The 16,923-nt window shown below is 51.7% G+C and overlaps 1 protein-coding gene across 5 annotated transcripts in view; it reads right to left on the bottom strand.

Annotated features, from left to right (window-relative positions):
- SLC44A2 (solute carrier family 44 member 2) overlaps nucleotides 1–16,923 on the bottom strand; it is a 43,021-nt gene that overhangs the window by 12,697 nt on the left and 13,401 nt on the right. For 3 of the 5 annotated variants that reach the window (XM_030820863.1, XM_030820860.1, XM_030820861.1), the window contains exons 1-10: nucleotides 6,858–7,033; nucleotides 6,227–6,275; nucleotides 4,424–4,497; nucleotides 4,214–4,298; nucleotides 1,049–1,133; nucleotides 806–916; nucleotides 656–716; nucleotides 442–565; nucleotides 241–324; nucleotides 36–148 (exon numbers count right to left, since the gene is read on the bottom strand). In XM_030820863.1, the coding sequence (XP_030676723.1) occupies nucleotides 36–148; nucleotides 241–324; nucleotides 442–565; nucleotides 656–716; nucleotides 806–916; nucleotides 1,049–1,133; nucleotides 4,214–4,298; nucleotides 4,424–4,497; nucleotides 6,227–6,275; nucleotides 6,858–6,894 (823 nt within the window). In that variant the 5' untranslated portion in view covers nucleotides 6,895–7,033. Of the gene's footprint in view, nucleotides 1–35; nucleotides 149–240; nucleotides 325–441; nucleotides 566–655; nucleotides 717–805; nucleotides 917–1,048; nucleotides 1,134–4,213; nucleotides 4,299–4,423; nucleotides 4,498–6,226; nucleotides 6,276–6,857; nucleotides 7,034–16,923 lie in introns of those variants that run through there. The other 2 variants (XM_030820864.1, XM_030820862.1) reach the window with 1 other exon arrangement.

Raw genomic sequence — 16,923 nt, forward strand, 5'->3', positions numbered from 1 at the left:
CAGGAAAGAGGAGTCACAGGGAGGGGGTAACGCACCATAGCCCAGCACCAGAATCACCATGATGATCATCACCCAGACCATAATACCAGCCAGGAAGCGGAGCAGGATGATGAAGAGGAGGCTCATCGCCATGGCAATGACCAGGCCTCTGGGGAAAAGAAAACGATCATGAACAGACTCCACCCTCGGCCACGCTTAGAGGGGGCAGCCAGGGGAGAGGCCCCTTCCCTCCTGACTTACATGATAATCCAGTACCAAGAGACGGTGTAATCTTCAAATATGCGCATGGCGAGTTGCCGCGCCTCTAGGACTCCATTGGCTTTCCTGGGGGAAGGAGAACAAGGCTCGGGTCAGACCCTCTTCCGTGATCAGGCCAACCCCAGGGGATGCCTGTCCCACCCAGAAAAGTGCGACCCTGGCATGGTGCGCCAATATCCTCACTTAGCGCCCTCCACCAGGTCTGTGATGTTTTTCCGGGAGCCATGACCATCCTCATAGGTCGTCTCATTGCCCACCATCAGGACACCCTTGTAGGCGTGGATGGCGGGGAAGCATCTCCGGGCCACTGCATGGAGCAGAGGACGGGACCAGTCAGGCTGAGCCTCTGCGCAGCCTCCCCATCCCCACCTGAGCCTCCTGGGGTCCCCTGACTCACAGGGTTTGCTGGGGATGAGGACAGCAGGGCAGTCACCATCTCGAAGCACCTCAGCCACTCCCTGCCAAGAGAGATGGAGGGAGGTGAGTCCCCCAGGCTAGTACACTGCCACTGCCCCTATCTGGGCTCTCAGGACAGTCTACAACTCACTTTATTGTTCTTGAAGCCAGGAACACAGAACTGCTTATAGTACTCAAAGTCCCGGGAGCTGCGAGCATTCAGGTACGTGAGGTAGCGGTCGGGGCATTTTTCCACGCAGATCTGGGAGGGGAGAAGGAAGGGATTGGGTGGAGTTGGGACAGACCGCTCAGGACAGAGGTCCCAGCCCACATTCACAGGGGGAAAAGGATGGGAAGCGGGGAGAGGAAAAAGGGAACGGTGGGGACAGGTTACCTGGGGAGTGGGACATTGGAATTCCAGCAGAACCAGGGGGCTGGCACATTTCACAATGTTGAAATAAAACAGATAGGGTTTGTTCCTGGAGTTAGAGAAGGGAGAATGGAAACTGTTAAGATTTCTTTTTTTTTTTTTTTTTTTGAGACAGAGTCTCTTGCTCTTGTTGTCCAGGCTGGAGTGCAATGGTGCGATCTCGGCTCTCGGCCCACCGCAACCTCTGCCTCCCGGGTTCAAGCAATTCTCCTGCCTCAGCCTCCCGAGTAGCTGGGATGACAGGTGCCTGCCACCAAGCCCGGCTAATTTTTGTATTTTTAGTAAAGATGGGGTTTCAACCATGTTGGCCAGGCTGGTCTCAAACTCCTGACCTCAGGTGATCCGCCTGCCTTGGCCTCCCAAAGTGTTGGTATTACAGGTGTAAGCCACCACACCCGACCTGTTAAGACTCCTTAACCACCCTATAGAAAACTTTTTATTTTTCTCTCTCTCTTTTTTTTTTTTTTTAGATGGAGTCTTGCTCTGTTGCCTAGGCTGGAGTGCAATGGTGTGATGTGGGCTCACTACAACCTCCACCTCCGGGGTTCAAGCAATTCTCCTGCCTCAGCCTCCCGAGTAGCTGGGACTACAGGTGCCTGCCATGATGCCCGGCTAATTTTTGTATTTTTAGTAGAGACGGGGTTTTGCCATGTTGGCCACACTGGTCTCGAACTCCTGACCTCAGGTGACCCACCCGCCTCGGCCTCCCAAAGTGTTGGGATTATATGTGTGAGCCACTGTGCCCGGCCTCTTGTTTTTTTTTTTTTGAGACAAGAGTCTTTCTCTGTTGCGCAGACAGAGTGAGCAGTGGTATAATCTTGGCTCACTGCAGCCTCTACCTCCTGGGCTCAAGTGATCCTCCATCTCATCCTCCCGAGTAGCTGGGACTACAGGCATACACAACCACACTTGGCTAATTTTTTGTATTACTGGTAGCGACAGAATTTCACCATGTTGCCCAGGCTGGCGTCAAGCGATCCTCTAGTCTGGGCCTCCCTAAGTACTGGGATTACAGGTGTGAGCCACCGTGCCCAGCCTGTTGTTTCCTTTAAGATATTTTACATGGCCGGGTGTGGTAGCTCACACCTGTAATCCCAGCACTTTGGGAGGCCAAGGCAGGCAGATCACCTGAGGTCAGGAGTTTGAGACCAGCCTGGCCAACATGGAGAAACCCTGTCTCTACTAAAAATACAAAAAATTAGCCGGGTGTGGTGGCGGGTACCTGTAATCACAGCTACTTAGGAGGCTGAGGCAGGAGAGTTGCTTGAACCGGGGTGGCAGGGGTTGCAGTGAGCCAAGATCGCACCATTGCACTCTAGCCTGAGCGACAGAGAGAGACTCTATCTCAAAAAAAAAAAAAAAAAAGATATTTTATATAGGGCCAGGCGGGGTGGCTCAGGCCTGTCTTGTGCCAGTATTTTGGAAGGCCCAGGTGGGAAGATCGCTTGAGCCCAGGAGTTCCAGGCTGTAGCAAGCTATGATCCTGCCACTGGCTGACAGAGTGAGGCACTGTGTCAAAATAATAATAATAGTAATAATAATAATAGGCTGGGTGTGGTGGCTGACACCTGTAATACCAGTAGTTTGGGAAGCCAAGGCAGGCAGATAACCTGAGGTCAGGAGTTCGAGACCAGCCTGACCAATATGATGAAACCCTGTCTCTACTAAAAATACAAAAATTAGCCAGGCATGGTGGCATGTGCCTATAATCCCAGCAACTCGGGGAGGCTGAGGCAGGAGAACCACTTCAACCTGGGAGATGGAGGTTGCAATTAGCCGAGATTGTGCCATTGCACTCCAGCCTGGGTAACAAGAGCGAAATTCCGTTTCAAAATATTAATAGTAAGAATAATAATTTAAAAACTGCAGCATCAGCAACTCTATGCCAGGTGCCATTGTTTTTTTGTTTTGTTTTTTTTTTGTTTTTTTGAGATGGAGTCTTGCTCTGTTGCCCAGGCTGGAGTGCAGTGGCACGATCTTGGCTCATTGCAACCTCTGCCTCCTAGGTTCAAGCAATTCTCCTGCCTCAGCCTCCCGAGTAACCGGGATTACAGGCACATGCCACAATGCCCAGCTAATTTTTTTGTATTTTTAGTAGAGACGGGGTTTCACCATGTTGGCCAGGCTGTTCTTGATCCTCCCACCTCAGCCTCCCAAAGTGTTGGGATTACAGGTGTGAGCCACCACGCCCAGTGATGCCAGGTGGCATTCGAAGCTCTGTACATGTATTGGTACATCTAACCATCAAAATAGCCCCATGAGGGTGGGACTGTTATGATCCTCATTTTAGAGATGAGGAAAATGAAGTTCAGAGAGATTGAGACACCTGCCCTAGGTCACAGAGCCAGGAAGTGACACCACTCAGGCTGTGCTTGCTCTGTTGTCTCACCTGTCCATCACCACCTGACACGTGATCCAGGACTGTCCCCTCTCAGTCTCTCCCGCCCTTAAAATGTGCACTGCCAGAGAACAGGAGGCTTACTATCTCATTTAGAGCTGTGTGTCCCCAAGGACTAGACTAGTGGCTGAGGGTAGTGGGACTTTTATCAGTACTTGTTTTCTTTTCTTGTTGTTTTGTTGAGACCAGGTCTCGCTCTGTCGTCCAGGCTGGAGTGCAATGGTACAATCATATCTTACTGCAGCCTTGGCCTCCCAGCTCAAGCGATCTTCCCACCTCAGTCTGCTGAGTAGCTGGGACTAGAGGTGTGCCCCACCACGTCCACCTAATTTTTGTTTGTTTGTTTGTTTTGAGACAGAGTTTCACTCTGTCCCTCAGGCTAAAGTGCTATGGCATGATCTCGGCTCATTGCAACTTCTGCCTCCCGTGTTCAAGTGATTCTCCTGCCTCAGCCTCCTGAGTAGCTCGGATTACAGGCATGTGCCACCATGCCTGGCTAATTTTTGTATTTTTAGTGGAGACAGGGTTTCGCCATGTTGGCCAGGCTGGTCTCGAACTCCTGGCCTAAAGCGATACTCCTGCCTCGGCCTCCCAAAGTGTCGGAATTTCGGGCGTGAGTCACCATGCCCAGCCTATAAGCACTTGTTAACTGGACTTAGAGAGATGGGGAATGCCTAGAATCTTCTGCCCCCTCTTCCCCAGCCCCACCAGGCCCCAAGGAGTCAACTCACTCATTTTTTGTGCCCTTCTGCCCGCAGAACTCGCCCCGGCTATCAGTGGGGTAGATCACCTTTCGAGGGTCTCCATGAGTCCAGGCTGTGGAAAGATCCAGGGATACTGAGACACTGCCACTCCTCAGATCCAGCCCTGTTCCCACTCCAGAGGCTATGGCTGCCTCCGCCTACCCTGCAACTCCAAGTCCTGCCCTGTTCTCTACTCACCTATGATGCCCACAGCCACATAGCCCACAATGGCCAGGAGCAGGAACACACAGCATATGACATCCGTGCAGCCCCTGGGGAGCAGAGGGGCAGCATTTAGAGGAGGCTTGGTGTTGTGTGCACCATGGGCCCATCTGCCCTCTGCAAACACCCTCATCCACGTGTTATTTGGACAAATATTCCTGAGTCGTTTGAATGCTGTACCAAAGGGCACATGCATTTTAATTTTTATTTCATTTTATATTTTATTTTATTGTATTTATTTTTTTTGAGACGGAGTCTCGCTTTGTCGCCCAGGCTGGAGTGCAGTGGCGCAATCTCGGCTCACTGCAAGCTCCGCCTCCCGGGTTCACGCCATTCTCCTGCCTCAGCCTCTCTGAGTAGCTGGGACTACAGGCGCCTGCCACCACACCCGGCTAATTTTTTGTATTTTTAGTAGAGACGGGGTTTCACCGTGGTCTCGATCTCCTGACCTCGTGATCCGCCCGCCTCGGCCTCCCAAAGTGCTGGGATTACAAGCATGAGCCACCGCGCCCGGCCTCATTTCATTTTTTAATTTTGTGCAACAGAGTCTCACTCTGTCATCCAGGCTGGAATACAGTGGCATGATCATAGCTCACTACAACCTCGAACTCCTGGGCTCAAGCGATCCTCCTGCCTCAGCTTCCCAAGTAGTTGAGACTACAGGTGCACACCACCACACATTTTTTTTAAAATTTATATATATTCTGTAGAGACAAGGTCTTGCTATGTTGCCCAAGCTAGAATTTTTTTTTTTTTTTTGAGAGGGAGTCTCACTCTGTCACCCAGGCTGGAGCGCAGTGGCACGATCTCAGCCTACTGCAACCACTACCTCCCAGGTTCAAGCGATTCTCCTGCCTCAGTCTCCCAAGTAGCTGGGATTATAGGTGCCCGCCACCATGCCCGGCTAATTCTTGTATTTTCAGTAGAGACAGGGTTTCACCATGTTGGCCAGGCTGGTCTCAAACTCCTGACCTCAAGTGATCCACCTGCCTTGGCCTCCCAAAGTGCTGGGATTATAGGTGTGAGCCACCGTGCCTGGCTGCATTTTATTTTTTTGTTATTATTTTTTTCAGACAGAGTCTCGCTGTTGTCCTCCAAGCTGGAGTGCAGTGGCGCAATCTCAGCTTACTGCAACCTCCACCTCCCGGGTTCAAGCAATTCTCCTGCCTCAGCCTCCTGAGTAGCCTCTGAGTAGTCACAGCTACTGGGGAGGCTGAGACAGAAGAAGTGCTTGAACCAGGAGGGGAAGGTTGCAGTGAGCTGAGATTGCACCACTCCAGCCTGGGTGACAGAGCGAGACTCCATCTCAAAAATAAATAAATAAATAAATATAAACATGGTAAAAATTAAGTCCAGGCCAGGTGTGGTGACTCACACCTGTAATCCCAGCACTTTGGGAGGCCAAGGCAGGTGGATCACTTTGAGCTCACGAGGTCGAGACCAGCACGGGCAACACAGCGAAACATCTCTGCTAAAAGTACCAAAAACAAAAAAAAAAAATTAGCCGGGTGTGGTGGTGCATGCCTGTAATCCCAGCTACTCGGGAGACTGAAGTGGGAGAATTGCTTGAACCCGGGAGGCAAAGGTTGCAGTGAGCCGAGATTGGGATTGCGCCACTGCACTCCAGCCTGGTGACAGAGCAAGACTCCATCTCAAAAAAAAAAAAAAGTTTCAAATATTTGTCACCAGTCTGTTGGAGAACAGATGGGAGGGGGTGTGAAGAGACAGGGATTGGGGTAGTATTAGCGGGGAGAACCCCCCAAAACCCAGAGCCCTTACCTGTTGTAAATGGGTCCCTTGAAAGTGGGATCATACTTCTGTGGCGTTCCTGAAAGTTAAGAAGATTAAGATGGATGGGATTGGAGACCTGAACCAAGACAGGGCTGGGAGAGCCCCCCTCCCAAAAGCCCCTAGGGGTGTCTTTGCCTTGGCAAGAATAAAATTCAGAGACCTGTGGAATTTTCTGCCTCATCCACCTCCAGGTGACCCACCCAAGCCCCCAGTTCTGACAGGCCAGGACAGAAGAGGAAGGAGGGATCACCAATTGTGAACAAATTTATTAATTGGCGGCCACCCACTGGGAAGAGGGCTGAAATGGTGGCCACAAGGGAACCAGGTGGAGATGGGGAAGGTCTGAGGTGGGATAGGGGGAAGGGGGCGCCGGCAGCAGTGCCAAGCAGAGGGGTACCGGGGCAGGTCCTTCGGGTCGGGGAGAGTAAGGAGGGTCGTCTGCGAGGCTCCAAGGGATAAGTGGGGTGAGGGGGCCTGGCTGATGGTGGGGAAGCTCCAGGCGCAGATTTGCAATTGCGCTCCCCCTCCAGCCCCCTTCCCTGCGCCCCATGTCCTCTCAAGGCCCCCTCCGAGGGACCGAGGGGTCGGCCCGGGGCTGCGGGCCGGGGTCGCTGCCTACCGTGTTTCCCGTAGTAGTGGGGCCGCTCGTCCCCCATCCCTGCAGGCGACCAGCCCCGGCGGCCGCCCGCCCTCTCTCCCGCGCCCCCTCGGCCCTCCCGAGTCTAGAGGGAGGCACTGACCGCGCGACTGGCGGCGGCTCCTCCCAGCACAGCGCCAGGCGGGGCGGCCCAAACCGGTCAGACCGGCCCGAGCTGGGCAGCTGCCCAGACTGAAGAACCCGGGAGGGCGCGGGCGGGGCGGCAGCTGCTCCCGCCACTCACCGGCCGGCCGGATTTAGCCCTCCCCGCCCCCACCCGGGAACCCTGCGTCTTCACCCTGGGAACACTCCGCCACCGGGCGATGCCGCCTAGAACCCCTGGCCACCCTGAAAGGGCGTTTCTGTGGCTTCGTTTTGCAGGTGTGGAAACTGAGGCATTAGGAGGGAAAACGGGCCACGGCCCAAACCCAGACAACCAACTGTGGAGTGTTGGTGCCGAAAACTTCTCCAGCCTGTGCAGGAAATTAGTTTTCTTTTTGTCTGCTGCTTTTTTTTTTTTTGAGACAGGATCTCCCTCTGTTGCCCAGGCTGGAGTGCAGTGGTGCAATCACAGCTCATCGCAGTCTCGACCTCCCTGCCTCAAGCCATCCTCTTGACTAAGCCTCCCGAGTAGCTGGGACTACAGGTGCTCTACTGCACTCGGCTAATTTTTAATTTTTTTTGTAGAGATGGGATCTTGCTATGTTGCCCAGGCTCATCTTTAACTCCTGGACTCGTGGGCTCCTCCCACCGTGGCCCCCCAAAGTGCTGGGATTACCAGCGTGCACTACTGGGCCTGGCCTTAGAACAAGTATTTACTCAGCCCTTAGTGGGTGCAGGCCTTGGGCGGGGCACCGCATACAGTGAGGAAGGAGAGAGACCCAATCTCCACCCTTGTGGAGCCCACATCCTCCTGGGTCGCCCTGAATTCAAATGCTCCTTCTGCACCCTCTGAACTAGAGGATACTTACAAAGGCCTTATCTTCCTTAAGCCTCAATTTCCTCAACTGCAAAATGAGGCTAAAGTATGAAACCAAAACAGACCTCAAAGAGCAGGCATAGGCCAGGCGCAGTGGCTCACGCCTGTAATCCCAACACTCTGGGAGTCTGAGGCGGGTGGATCACTGGCGATCAGGAGTTCTAAGCCAGCCTGGCCAACATGGTGAAACCCCTTCTCTACTAAAAATACAAACGTTAGCCAGTGTGGTGGCACATGCCTGTAATCCCAGCTACTTGGGAAGCTGAGGCAGGAGAATCGCTTAAACCCAGGAGGTGGAGGTTGCAGTGAGCCAAGATCACCTCACTGCACTCCAACCTGGGGGGACAGAGTGAGACTCTGTCTCAAAAAAAAAAAAAAAAAAAAAAGAAAAACAAAAAGAAAAAAGAAAATAGGCTGGGTGTGGTGGCTAAAGCCTATAATCCCAGCAGTTTGGGAGGCAGAGGTGGGCGGATCATGAGGTCAAGAGATCGAGAGCATCCTGGCCAACTTGGTGAAACCCCGTCTCTACTAAAAATACAAAAATTAGCTGGATGTTGTGGTGCGCACCTGTAGTCCCAGCTACTTGGGAGGCTGAGGCAGGAGAATTGCTTGAACCCGGGAGGCGGAGGTTGCAATAAGCCGAGATCGCGCCACTGCACTCCAGCCTGGGTGACAGAGCAAGACTCTGTCTCAAAAGATCAATCAATCAATCAATAAATCAAAAATTAGCCGGGTGTGGTGGTTCACGCCTGTAATCCCAACACTGTGGGAGGCAGAGGCGGGCAGATCACCTGAGGTCAGGAGTTCGAGACCAGCCTGGCCAACAAGGCAAAACCCTATCTATACTAAAAATATAAAAATTAGCCAGGTGTCGTGGTGGGCACCTGTAATCCAAGCTACTGGGGAGGCTGAAGTAGGAGAATCGTTTGAACCTGGGAGGTGGAGGTTGCAGTGAGCTGAGATTATGCCACTGTACTCCAGCCTGGGCGACAGAGCGAGACTCCGCCTCAAAAAAAATAAAATACAAAACAATAAAAATAGAGACAGGATCTCACTGTGTTACCCAGGCTGCTCTCAAACTCCTGGCCTTAAGCAATCCTCCCACCTCAGCCTCCCAAAGTGCTGGGATTGCAGGCACGAGTCACCACGCCGCAACCTGCCTCTACTTGAATATTTATATTTATAGTGCCGCCGATTATTTGGTTAACATGGCATTATACTGGTGGCGTGCAGGTATCCTCAGCAGGAATATACATTTAGTGTTGGGGGCACACAGACAGCATGAGGTTATACAGTCAGCATGATCATATACAGTTGGTGTCCAATAATTGTAGCTGCTGCCTTAGACTCTAGGACTCGCAGGCAGGGCTCTGGTCACTAACTCAACTTATCCTTAAAAAGGCGTCCTCTCCTCCTAGTAGCCTCCAGCAGAGGGGCCCTGTCTAAATACCTGGACCACAGGCAAGGCCCGAGGCGCCAAGTCATGCCCTGGGGTGACCCAGACTCCTAAAGAAGCCCTGTGGTTCTCGAAGTCTCTGCCAGCCCAAAGGCTGGCTGGTCCCACCCTACCCATTCCAAGCAGTGGACAAAGAGAGCGAGCCACAGGCCTCTTCTCTTCCCAACTACACGAGGTACCCTGGGGACAATTTATTCAGGCCCCACCCACCAGCTCCACACTGAGGAATCCCAAAAGTTAAGCCCTCTGGAAACCCTTGTCTCTGAGCTGCACACCCATGTGACATCCGTCTCCCCCCAACACATGTGAGCATCTCATACTCAGTGCGGCGGCATCTAAGCTTTTTTGTTTTTGAGACATGGTCTCACTTTGTCGCCCATGCTGGAGTGCAGTGGCACAATCACAGCTCACTGTAGCTTTGACCTCCTGGGCTCAAGCGATCCTCCCACCTCAGCCTCCTGAGTAGCTGGGACCACAGGCATGCACCACCACACTCAGGTAATTTTTTGTATTTTTAGTAGAGACAGGGTCTTGCAATGTTGCCCAGGCTGGTCTGGAACTCCTGGCCTCAGGGATCCTCCCACCTCAGCCTCCCAAAGTGCTGTAATTATAGGTGTGAGCCACCGCGCCTGGCCTGTCCAAGCTTCTGATTATCCCATGACTCAGCTCCATCCTCCCACGTGCTCTGGCCAGGAACCTGGGCTGCCTCTCTGCTTGAGGTCAGTTTTGCCTTCAGAGCTATCCAGAATCCAACCTCTTCTCACCTGCTCCTCAAGCATCCACCCTTTCACACAGCCCTGTCATCTCCTGCCTGGACCAACACAGACACTTTCTATCCTCGCTATAGCGGCCAGAGACATCTGTGCACACCTAAGTCAGGACACATCCCTGCTCTGCTCAGAAACCTCCATGGTTCCTACCTCATTCCGAGGAAAAAGCCCAGCTCTTCACCATGGCCCACAAGGCCTTGCATGATCTGCCCTGTCACCTCCCTGCCCTCACCTCCTCCCTCTCTCTCTCCATGGCTTACTCTGTTCCAGCCTCACTGGCCTCCTGGGTATGTCCCACGCTCAGCAGGCATGGTCTGACCTCAGGGCCTTTGCACTAGCTGCTCGGTCCCTCTGCTTAGAATGCTCTTCTCCCAGATGTCCATACAGCTCCATTGCCTTCAGGCCTTGCCTGAAATATCACCTTGGCAAGGCATGGTGGCTCACACCTGTCATCCTAGCACTTTGGGAGGCTGAGACAGGCAGATCACTGGAGAACAGTAGTTTGAGACCAGCCTGGGCAACACTGTGAAACCTCATCTCTACTAAAATTACAAAAATTAGCCAGGTAAGGCCGGGCGCAGTGGCTCACACCTATAATCCCAGCACTTTGGGAGGCCGAGGCAGGCAGATCACCTGAGGTTGGGAGTTCGAGACCAGCCCGACCAACACAGAGAAACCCCGTTTCTATTAATACAAAAATTAGCCGGGGCGAGGTGGCGCATGCTTGTAATTCCAGCTACTTGGGAGGCTGAGGCACGAGAATCGCTTGAACCTGGGAAGCGGAGGTTGCAGCGAGCCGAGATCATGCCATTGCACTCCAGCCTGGGCAACAAGAGCAAAACTCCGTCTCAAAAATAAATAAATTAAATTAACAATTACCCAGGTGTGGTGACACATACCTGTAGTCCCAGCAACTTGGGAGGTGGAGGTGGGAGGATCACCTGAGACCAAGAGGTCGAGGCTGCAATGAGCCAAGATCCTGGCACTGCACTCCAGGCTGGGTGATAGAGCAAGATTCCATCTCAAAAAAAACCCACAAAAAAACAAAAAAAAAATCCCAACCATCCCTTTCCTCTCTGTCCTATGACCTTTTATTTTTTTTCTTTCTTTTTTTTTTTCTTTTTTGAGACAGAGTCTCGCTCTGTCACCCAGGCTGGAGTGCAGTGGTGTCATCTAGGCTCACTGCAACCTCCACCTCCCAGGTTCAAGTGGTTCTCCTGCCTCAGGCTCCCGAGTAGCTGGGACTACAGGCACACACCACCGCGCCTGGCTGATTTTTGTATTTTTAGTAGTAGAGACGGGCTTTTACCATGTCTCTACTACTGGCCTCGAACTCCTGACCTCAAGTGATCTGCCCACCTTGGCCTCCCAAAGTGCTGGGATTACAGGCATGAGCCACTATACCTGGCCCCTATGACTTTCTCTTTGTTGTTATTATCAAATAGAGTCTTGCTTTGTCACTCAGCCTGGAATGCAGTGAAGCAATCATAGCTCACTGCAGCCTAAACCTCCTAGGCTCAAATGATCTTCTCGCCTCAGCCTCCCAAGTAGCTGTGACTATAGGCACACACCGCCATGCCTGCCTAATTTTAAAATTTTTTGTAGACCAGTGTCTCGCTATGTTGCCCAAGGCTGGTCTCAAACTCCTGAGCTCAAGCCTTCCTCCTACCTCGGCCTTCCAAAGCCCTGGGGTTACAGATGTGATAAATTTTGCTTCTTATCACCATCTGACATGTTAGACATTTGCGTATTGGTTGTTAATTATCTGCCCTCTTGCTTATTGCCTGCATAAGGACATGGATTTGTGTGTCTTTCATTCAGGCTGCGTCCCCAGTATACAGCATAGCACCTGGCATAAAACAAACATTTCATAAGTATTTGTTGAATGAATAGCCACAATATATAATACATGTATGTAGAGTGAACACTGAAAATAAAAACGCAGCTTAGAATTTTCCAAGGGTACGTATTTTAAAAATCAATTTGCGTTTTTTGCTTGTTTGTTTTTTTTTGGAGATGGAGTCTTGCCCTGTTGCCCCATCTTGGCTCACCGCAACCTCCAGGTTCAAGTGATTCTTATGCCTCAGCACCCCCGAGTAACTGGAATTACAGGCGCACACCACTATGCCAGGCTAATTTTTGTATTTTTAGTAGAGACGGGGTTTCACTATGTTTGCTAGGCTGGTCTCGAACTCCTGACGTCAGGTGATCCGCCCACCTCAGCCTCCCAAGGTGCTGGGATTACAGGCATGAGTCACAGCACCCGGTAATTTTGTTTTAGTTTTTGAGACAAAGCCTCACTCTGTTGCCCAGGCTGGAGTGTGGTGGCACAATCTTGGCTCACTGCAACCTCCACCTCCTGGGCTCGAGTGATCCTCCCACCTCAGCCTCTCGAGTAGCTGGGACTACCCACACACCATTGCACCCAGCTAATTTTTTTTGGATTTTTTTTGTGGAGACAGGATTTCTCCCAGGTTGGAGATTTGCAATTTTTTTTTGAGATGGAGTCTCACTCTGTCACCCAGGCTGGAGTGCAGTGGCATGATCTCGGCTCACTGCAACCTCCGCCTCCGAGGTTCAAGCGATTCTCCTGCCTCAGCCTCCCAAGTAGCTGGGACTACAGGCGCACGCCACCACACCTGGCTAATTTTTTGCATTTTAGTAGAGCTGGCTGGGGTTTCACTGTGTTGCCCAGGCTAGTCGCAAACTCCTGAGCTCAGGCAATCCGCCTGCCTCAGCCTCCAGAAGTGCTGGGATTACAGGTGTGAGCCACTGCGTCCCGGCGGAGATTTGCTAATTTTACACTTAAATGAATCTCAGGCCAGGCATAGTGGCTGACGCCTGTAATTCCAACATTTGGCAAGAGAATTGCTTGAGTCGAGGAGTTCGACCCTAGCCTGGGCAATATATTGAGACCTCGTCTCTACAAAAATATTTTTTCTTTTTTGTATTGCAAATCGAGCAGCCTCCCGAGCCAAAGTAGGCTCTGAGTCTAAAAAAAAAAAAAAAAAAACTTTTTCTTTCCTGAAACATGGTCTGGCTCTATTGCCCAGGCTGGAATACAGTGTCACGATCTTAGCTCACTGCAACCTCTATCCAGTAGGCTCAAGCAAGTCTCCCTCAGCCTCCCGAGTTGCTGAGACCACAGACACACAACATCATACCCAGCTAATTTTTTTATAGTTTTTGTAGGGACTGGGCTTTGCCATGTTGCCCAGGCTGGTCTCAAACTCTTGAGTTCCAGCGACCCACCCGCCTCGGCTTCTCAAAGTGCTGGGATTACAGGTGTGAGCCACTGTGCCCAGCCAAAATTTTTTAAAATTAGCTGGGTATGATGTGCCTGTAGTCCCAGCTACTGGGGAAGCCTAGGGTGGGAGGATCACATCAGCCCGGGAGGTTCAGGTTCAGGTTTCAGGGAGCTGTGACTGCGCCACTGCCCTACAGCCTGGGTGACAGACTGTGACCCTGTCTCAAAAAAAAAAAAAAAAAAATTGTATACATGATACACGTAGAATTTGCAGGGAAAGGATAAATTCTTTATTCAGTAGCCCTGAATGTATATTAGGAAGAAAAGGCCAGGCACGGTGGCTCATGCCTGTAATCCTAGCACTTTGGGAGGCCGAAGCAGGCGGATTGCCTGGGCTCAGGAGTTCGAGACCAGCCTGGGCAAAACGGTGAAACCCTGCCTCTACTAAAATACACAAAAAAATTAGTCAAGTGCGGCCGGGCGTGGTAGCTCATGCCTGTAATCCCAGCACTTTGGGAGGCCGAGGCGGGCGGATCATGAGGTCAGGAGATTGAGACCATCCTGGCTAACACGGTGAAACGCTGTCTCTACTAAAAATACAAAAAATTAGCAGGGCGTAGTGGCGGGCACCTGTAGTCCCAGCTACTCGGGAGGCTGAGGCAGGAGAATTGCTTGAACCCAGGAGGCAGAAGTTGCAGTGAGCTGAGATTTCCCCACTGCACTCCAGCCTGGATGAGAAGAGCGAAACTCTGTCAAAAAAAAAAAAAAAAAAAAAAAAAAGGCTGGACGCGGTGGCTCACGCCTGTAATCCCAGCACTTTGGGAGGCCGAGGCCGGTGGATCACGAGGTCAGGAGATCGAGACCATCCTGGCTAACATGGTGAAACCCCGTCTGTACTAAAAATACAAAAAATTAGCTGGGCGTGGTGGTGGGTGCCTGTAGTCCCAGCTACTCCGGAGGCTGAGGCAGGAGAATGGCATGAACTCAGGAGCCGGAGCTTGAAGTGAGCCGAGACTAGGCCACTGCACTCCAGCCTGAGCAAGGGAGCCAGACTCCGTCTCAAAAAAAAAAAAAAGAGGCCAGGCACGGTGGCTCACGCTTGTAATCCCAGCACTTTGGGAGGCCGAGGCGGGTGGATCACGAGGTCAGGAGATCGAGACCACGGTGAAACCCCGTCTCTACTAAAAATACAAAAAAATTAGCTGGGCGTGGTGGGGGGCGCCTGTAATCCCAGCTACTCGGAGAGGCTGAGGCAGGAGAATGGCGTGAACCCGGGAGGCAGAGCTTGCAGTGAGCCGAGATTGCGCCACTGCACTCCAGCCTGGGCGACAGAGCAAGACTCCGTCTCAAAAAAAAAAAAAAAAAAAAAATGGCTGGGCGCGGTGGCTCACACCTGTAATCCCAGCACTTTGGGAGGCCAAGGCGGGCGGATCATAAGGTCAGGAGATCGAGACCATCCTGGCTAACGTGGTGAAACCCCATCTCTACTAAAAATACAGAAAATTAGCCGGGTGTGGCAGCGTGCGACTGCAGTCTCAGCTACTTGGAGAGGCTGAGGCAGGAGAATGGCGTGAACCCGGGAGGCGGAGCTTGCAGTGAGCCGAGATTACGCCACTGCACTCCAGCCTGGGCGACAGAGCGAGACTCCGTCTCAAAAAAAAATAAAAATAAAAATAAACAAAAATACAGAAATTAGCCGGGCATGGTGGCAAGAGCCTGTAGAGCCAGCTACTCAGGAGGCCGAGCCAGGAGAATGGCGTGAACCCGGGAAGCGGAACTGGCAGTGAGCTGAGATTGTGCCACTGCACTCCAGCCTGGGCGACAGAGCAAGACTCTGTCTCAAAAAAATAAAAAATAAAAGATAAGAAGAATAAGCTGGGCGTGGTGGTCCGTGCCTGTAGTCCCAGCTACCAGGGAGACTGAGGTGGGAGGATGAGTGGAGCCCAGGAGTTACAGGCTGCAGTGAGCTGTGATGGCACCATTGCACTACAGCCTTGGCAACAGAGCAAGACCAGGTCTCTATTTTTTTTTTTTTTTTTTTTTTGAGTCTCACTCTGTCTCCCAGGCTGGAGTGCAGTGGCACGATCTCGGCTCACTGCAACCTCCGCCTCCCGGGTTCAAGCGATTCTCCTGCCTCAGCTTCCTGAGTAGCTGGGACTATAGGCACACAACCACCATGCCCGGCTAGTTTTTGTATTTTTAGTAGAGACAGGGTTTCACCATATTGGCCAGGCTGGTCTTGAACTCCTGACCTCAGGTGATCTGCCCATCTCAGCCTCCTAAAGTGCTGGGATTACAGGAGTGAGCCACTGTGCCCGGCCTCCGTCTCTAAAAATAAAAGTAAAAATAGAGTCAGGGCACGGTGGCGCAATTCTGTAATCCTAGCACTTTGGGAGGCCAAGGTGGGTGGATCATTTGAGTCCAGGAGATCAAGACCGGACTAAGCAACAGGCAAAACCTCGTCTCTACAAAAACAACAAAACAAAACAAAACAAAACAAAATTAACTGGGTGTGGTGGCATGTCTTTGTAGTCCCAGCTACTTGCCAGGCTGAGGTGAGAGAATCTTTGAGGCCGGGGAGACAGAGGTTGCAGAGGGCTCAGATTGCGCCACTGCACTCCAGCCTGGGAAATAGAATGAGACCCTGTCTTTTTCACTGTGTACATTGAACACAGTTTCACTCTGTTTCAATAAATAAATAAATAAATAAACATAATAAAAAATGTTACATGGTTCACCTCATTTCATCCTTTTTTTTTTTTTCTTTGGAGACAGGGTCTCACTGTCACCCAGGCTGGAAAGCAGTGGCACCATCTTGGCTCACTGCAGCCATGACCTCCCGGGCTCAAGTGATCCTCCACCTCAGCTGGCACATGCCACCATGCCTGGCTAATTTTTGTATTTTTGGTAGAGACAGGGTTTCGTTATGTTGCCCAGACTGGTCTCTAAATCCTGGGCTCAGGCAATCCCGCTTTGGCCACCCAAAGTGCTGGGATCACAGGTGTGAGCCACCATGTCCAGCCCGCCTCATTTCATCTTTACAGCAACTCCTATCATTATCCCCATTTGACAGAGAGATCAACTGAGGCCTGGAGAGAAAGAAGGTGCCCATGGTGTGAAAGATTTCAATCAGCAGACCCAAGCTGTCCAGCTCCCAAGTCAATGTTTGGACAGTTGACCTTCGAACAACACAGGTTTGAGCTTCATGGGTCCCCTTAAACACAATTTTCTTCTGCCTCTGTTACCCCTGAGACAGCAAGACCAACCTCTCCCCTTCCTCTTCCTCCTCAGGTCACTCAATGTGAAGACCATTTTTTTTTTTTTTCAAGACGGAGTCTCCCTCTGTCGCCCAGGCTGGAGTGCACTGGTGTGATTTCGGTTTACTGCAACTTCTGCCTCCCAGGTTTAAGCGATTATTGTGCCTCAGTCTCCCGAGTAGTGGGGACTACAGGTGTGAGCCACGATGCCCGGCTAATTTTTTTATTTTTAGTAGAAATGGGGTTTCACCATGTTGGCCAGGCTAGTCTCAAACTCCTGACCTCAAGTGATCCTCCCACCTTGGCCTCCCAAAGTTCTGGGATTACAGGCATGAGCCA

The sequence above is a fragment of the Nomascus leucogenys genome, chromosome 10 (assembly GCF_006542625.1).
Source record: "Nomascus leucogenys isolate Asia chromosome 10, Asia_NLE_v1, whole genome shotgun sequence".
Lineage (NCBI taxonomy): Eukaryota > Metazoa > Chordata > Mammalia > Primates > Hylobatidae > Nomascus > Nomascus leucogenys.